At 35.9% G+C, this 5,981-nt stretch overlaps 1 protein-coding gene across 1 annotated transcript in view; it reads right to left on the bottom strand.

Moving 5' to 3' along the window:
• Nucleotides 1–880: 880 nt before the first annotated feature.
• LOC116216768 (cilia- and flagella-associated protein 69-like) overlaps nucleotides 881–5,981 on the bottom strand; it is a 10,961-nt gene continuing 5,860 nt past the window's right edge. Inside the window, exons 2-5 of the mRNA XM_031554034.1 lie at nucleotides 5,742–5,879; nucleotides 3,483–3,559; nucleotides 1,950–2,144; nucleotides 881–982 (exon numbers count right to left, since the gene is read on the bottom strand). Coding sequence (XP_031409894.1) covers nucleotides 881–982; nucleotides 1,950–2,144; nucleotides 3,483–3,559; nucleotides 5,742–5,879 — 512 coding nt within the window. The remainder of the gene's footprint in view (nucleotides 983–1,949; nucleotides 2,145–3,482; nucleotides 3,560–5,741; nucleotides 5,880–5,981) is intronic.

Here is a 5,981-nt window from a genome sequence, read left to right as displayed (position 1 = left end):
AAGGTAAAATTTTTATAATCAGAATGAATTGTATTATTTGTATCTGTAAGAAAATACACAAACAAAATGACAGAACAAATGAGGTAAAAATCTGTTGGCTTTTCATTTCAAGTATTCTCCCTCTGGTTTGTGACCCTCTTGTACTGAGGACCTGAAAACAGAATAAAGGGACATGGCTTCACAGTGACTAGAAGCAAATAATCATTTCCTGAAACTCGTTGGCTTTAATCTTCTGACTGCAGCTTGATATGCTGTTAGTCTTTATCACCACAAGAGCACACTGTTGCCTTTTTTTAGTATATCATCTCCTGGGATTCCCATATACTACCTATTTACACAGCTAATCAGACCCAAGGCTATACTGAGCCACAAAAGATTTTATACATCCCAAATGTAAGATATCACATTTTATTTTCTTGATTTTCATGAAGTTTGAGTCAGTCCATCCTTCAAGATTGTCAAGACCTTTCTGAACGGCAACCCTACCTCACTGCATGTGGATTGTTTCATCCAGTTTGGCATTATGCATGAAAGTGAGAAGAATGCATGCTTATCCAATATCCAAGTTGAGAATGTTACAACATTACTGTCCTGCATATAGATATTTACATACACAGATACATGTATGTATGTATGTATATATATATACCTATTACCATAAACCATGTTGATTACCAATCTGTGTCTATAATCAGAATAGTAGAAGTATCAAAGATTGTATTGCTCTGCCAATACAGCTTATAGTTCATTCCTCTATGTTTGTGTGAACATAACATTTACTCCATCTTTTGCTTGAATAACTTCATCATTCATTAAGAAAAGTGTTAGGAACTTCCCAATTATTATAACTACGCCATGAATGCACATTTTGCTCCACCACTCAGATTTTTCTTACCTTCAGTGCTTCATAGTTTGATGTCCGAGTTAAGAAATTTTCCCAAGATTTATTTACCATTTCTTTCTGCTTATGGACAGCACGAATCTGTAATACAAAGGAGATTAACAAAATACAACACAAATCTCTTTCCATGAGCTTTCCTGATTTCTTTGCTTGTGCTGTTAAGATTGTACATCTATGTCCCTTTCTGTCACCTTAGCTCATCTCACTCACTTGAATTTGAATGACAATGCTGTAGTGATATACTTGTTCTTTAAAAACTTCAGGTATGCATCCCCTTAAAAACAAAAAAACCCACAAAGCTTACCTTCTGTGCTCCAAGATAATTTTCCCCTTTGTTTTCCAACACAGATGTTGGAAGAGCCCCAGATCTTTCATGACTGTTTTTGTATATGCTTACTCTCAAATGATGAATAACAGGAATGCCATCATTTCTGATGACAGAATTGCATGCATGACATTCCCTCAAAAACACTAGCATGAGATTTGAGACATCTGGTCCAACTGGTCTTACTTCTCAGAAGTGAGAAGAGGATGAGACAGCAGAAGAGCGACAATGCCTAACGCTTGTCTTATAACCAAAGCTGGACAATGCTTATAGCTGCTTGCTTTCAGGATGCAAGGAAGAACAAAGCCCCACTTTATGAAGTAATGAAGCTTTGTGAGCATTCAACCAGAGGAGTTTAAAACAGAGGCTTACATTTCAAGAAACAGATATGTTAACAATTGGTACTTCAAATTGTTATCTGCTACAGACAGGTTCAACTCTTGCAGTAACATAATTAGCATTTCTCATTATACCATTGCTGATACATCACTGATAACTCTGCTTTATTTTTTCGTGTTACTCTTTAAATAGTGAAAAAAAATTATACAAATAGAGAGAACTGAGGTTAATTGCATTTAATTTAAAGTTTAAGCTGAAATATTAAAGTATCTTAAAGCAATGTATCTATTTGGGATTCTGAATATTTTATAATACAAAAATCATTATACAAGTTGACAAAAAAAATTCTATGGATTTCACTTGTATAAATACTCCTCGCCTTACCTTTGTGTATGTTTTTTTCTCCTCTTGGATTTCTTGGTGATGATGATTTTCAAGCACTTCAGTCTGGTAAGCAGTGACCATTTTTCCAATATTTTCTGACACTTCTGAAATAACTTTCAGTATTTTCTCATCTGAACCAATAGGTCTGAATTCTTCTCTTAGTTCTGCACACACTTCGCTCCAAACTTCTCCAACCTGTAGATGGAATACACACACTGATATTTATCTTTTTTTCCTTTATTGTTGCTTACCTTCTCAGAATTGTTATGCAAGGTTAAACTTCAGTAATGCTATACCAAATTCATTCAGAGTAGTCTGCCCCTAAGCCCTTCCCACTCCCAAATTCACTTCACAGACTGAGCACCATGAATGCTGATAACTACAGAAGAAATAGAAATATGAGGTACCAAATTACAAGAGCGAAGAGGTGAGTCTTGATGGCTTTTTTTTTTCTGTAAAATCTACAGTTGTGCATGTTATCAGAGTAAACTGCAACATGAGACATAAATGGAAATTGGAATTATCAACTAAAGGTCAAGTATCACTAGTTTCTGAACATCCCAACTCTCACAGACTTTGTTCCTAAGCTGAAAATTGGCATGAACTAAAGCATCTTTTAAGCAGGACGGCCCCTACAAAACCTGTTATGAAGGGAGCTTATAAACAGGAGAGGGAACAGCTGTTTGAGGGTGGATAGTGATAGGACAAGGGGGAATGGTCTTAAACTGAGACAAGGGAGGTTTAGGTGAGATATTAGGAAGAAGTTTTTCACACAGAGTGGTGACGCACTGGAACAGGTTGCCCAAGGAGGTTGTGGATGCCCCATCCCTGGAAGCATTCAAGGCCAGGCTAGATGTGGCTCTGGGCAGCCTGGTCTGGTGGTTGGTGACCCTGCTCATAGCAGGGGGGTTGAAACTTGATGATCATTGTGGCCCTTTTCATCCCAGCCCATTCTATGAATCTGTGATTCTTGCTTCCTGTAGGCACACCACTGTGATACTTTACATTTGACAATATGGATGGGTACTGAGTGTGGGTACAAGAATGGGAAAGCACAGAAAAGCTTCATCAGAATGTGTTTATTGTGATCTTCAGTAGCAAAACCTGTATATATGCTGACCCTGCACAAAGAGGCAGGCCAGCTCTCCAGTCCTTCCCCAGCTCCTTACCCCACTCCTGGCCCACTCCAATTTCTTGAGCTGGCAAGCAGTTAAAACTACTTTTTTTTTTTTTTTCTTTTCCTGAATTATTCTTAATTAGCATTGTTTTCTAGTCTGGTTCACTTTCACTATGCAGACACAAATATTTGTAGAAATACAAACGAAGAGCCAGGAAACGCTGGAATGATGGATGTGGGATAGTTTACTTTGATGCCAAATACCAGTTCACCAGTTTACACTTTTTATAAAACAACAGGTGGCTTGTGACATAGATTACAGCTTGTGAAAGGTTCTTTCTTTCTCACATCCTGAGATAATTTGCTATTCTTGTCAAAATATATTCAGTAGAAATATTTCCTTCCACAGCACTCACCTTAAAGTCAATATACCGCCGTATGATAGCAAGAGTGACAAAATCCTTAGCAGACAAACCAGGCAAATTTTCAAAACCTAGAGGAATATTAATCATCTCGTAGTTACAGTCTGGTCAATTTATCTTAAAATGCAACAGTCTAAAAAAGACACCACCTTATTTATATATAATCATATGCAAAATCTTCATCACAAGTACATCAGCAAGTCCCTCTTCCAATCCTGAGCAGGATTTAGATGATAAAATCGCTCTTTTCTTAATAACAAAAATCACTCTATACTAACTCTTCGCTTTTGAGTGGATCCAGTGAAACTTCCAATTGCTTGTAAAGCCAGGATAGTGCTGCATTTACTATGGTTTTTTTCTTCTTTCTTTTTTTTGTGAGAGTTTGATTTTCCATTAAAGCAGGCAAACAGCTGAGTGTACAGATCACAATTTCTCAAGATGCATTTTAGCACAGAGTTTGTGAAACAACCAACAGGAGAATGGTATTACAGGATCTCCAACACCTTGTTTCAAAGCTAAGTAATGAAGATTATCTCCAGCTCATAGACTTGAGACAAATATTGTGAATCCATCATAAAAATGTATTTTTAACAATATGTGTGAAGGAATAAGAAAGAGTAGTATGGTTGCTGGGACTATGCTTCATATTTTTTGTATGCTGAATGTTTATTCTACTCAGTGTTCCAAAAAACTATTTCTATATAGCCTATTAAAGCTATTTCTAGATTTCAACATACCATCTGTGTGATAACTGGAAACATAGCATCTCTTTATTATCTGTTTACAGCATAACTACATTGTGTTTTGAAGTTAAAAAAAATCATAAATAAAGATCAATTAACACTGGGACCACTGCATTACAGGCTATTATGAAGTATAACTACACTAAGAAAAAGATGGTAGAAAAAGACTATAAGAATTCTCAGTCTTATCCACTTCCACATCATTTCAGTACTTCACAGGAGACATTAAAAAGTACATAAGTAACATGAGAGGTATGTATAAATACAGAAGAAAGCTGGAACAAAATCTTATGCCTTTTTGATTTAAAAAAGAATTCAGTTGTGATGATCCAAGATTAACATAATTAACACTAATAAGAAGTTGGGTTAAAACAGAGAAAGAACTGGCCATAGTTTGTTAGAGAAACTGAAGATGTTATCAAATCAGCTGGTTCCTAGGGTGGGCAGGGAACTGGTTGAAAGCAGTCTCAGAACTGTCACTCACTATCCTTGAACTCACTGACGACAGAATTGAAAAGAAAAACATAATGTCTATTTTCAAAAAGAAAAAAATCAGAAGACAAGGAACAGTGCTTAAATCCAGTTTGTGTAGCTAAATGGTAACAGTGGAAACATAAACATCCATCATGAAGTAATTAAAAAAAAGACCATGTCATTCTGCCTAGTATTTTGTACAGCCAAGCAAGAAGGCTTATCAAATATCTGAACTTCAGGTTAGGTTTTTAGATAAAGGTGTAATAACTATTCATATTCAACAGGCAAACATTAGAAGAGAGTGCAGCAAATTGAAGCCAAAGATAAGAATGCAAATTAAAATACCAGTTTGAAAAGTTATTTTTAAAACACAGAATGTAATTCAGTAAGGACAAATGCAAAATTCGTAGAAATAGTCAACTGTTCAGATCCAGATGTTAGATGACTGGAGGCTGTACAAGATCATACATATCAAGTGAGGAAATGCCATTGTGACAATAGCAATTGTTATATTATTGCCAGTATGGTTATTTACAAGACAAGAAATATAGTTCTATTAGGCTGTGAGGCTTCTGCTGGAGTGTGTTCTGTTTTGTGACGTGACAGATCAAGAAGAATATGAACCAATTGAAAAGATTCAAGAAAAAAAATGATGAAAATAATCAGAGGCTATTCTAGAAAATTAGAACTATGGGTAAAGAATGCAGAATGTAGTACTTCTAATAACAAGAGATAATATACATGAAAGATACTATGTGCAGGAAAATAAATGACAGAACATTTTGATGAAACTTTAGATTTGATTCTAGGAAAGCTTACTAGTGGTAAATGCAGCAAAACATTGGTGAAGTCTTGCAATCCCCATCAAAAGAGGCTTCTTAGAAGAGGATGAGCAAGCATCTAATAATAACAGACTACTGATGATCCCAAGTTTCCTTTCATTTTTTTTTTTATGCTAGAGACTCGATCGACTGCCAGTGAACAAGTTTTGTTAAATGAGAGACATGACACTCAGAAGGCAATTCGTTTGTCTTACCTAACTTGCACAATAATGAATAAAGTTTTGCCCGGATGTTTTCAGAAATTTCCACAATGGCAAAGCTGGGACAGCTGGAAGGCATGGGAATGACCTCTTGCTCTTTCTGGAAGCTGCCAGCAATAGGTCTCTTCACATCTAAACATTTCAAAATATAAAAACAGTTGAAGAGGCAGTATGGACAGTATGTTCCCAAAGCTATTAAGATTAGAGGAAATGCTATCTTAGTCATGGAAGGAA

Source organism: Meleagris gallopavo, chromosome 6, assembly GCF_000146605.3.
Source record: "Meleagris gallopavo isolate NT-WF06-2002-E0010 breed Aviagen turkey brand Nicholas breeding stock chromosome 6, Turkey_5.1, whole genome shotgun sequence".
NCBI lineage: Eukaryota > Metazoa > Chordata > Aves > Galliformes > Phasianidae > Meleagris > Meleagris gallopavo.
This window is presented reverse-complemented; position numbering and strand designations above follow the sequence as displayed.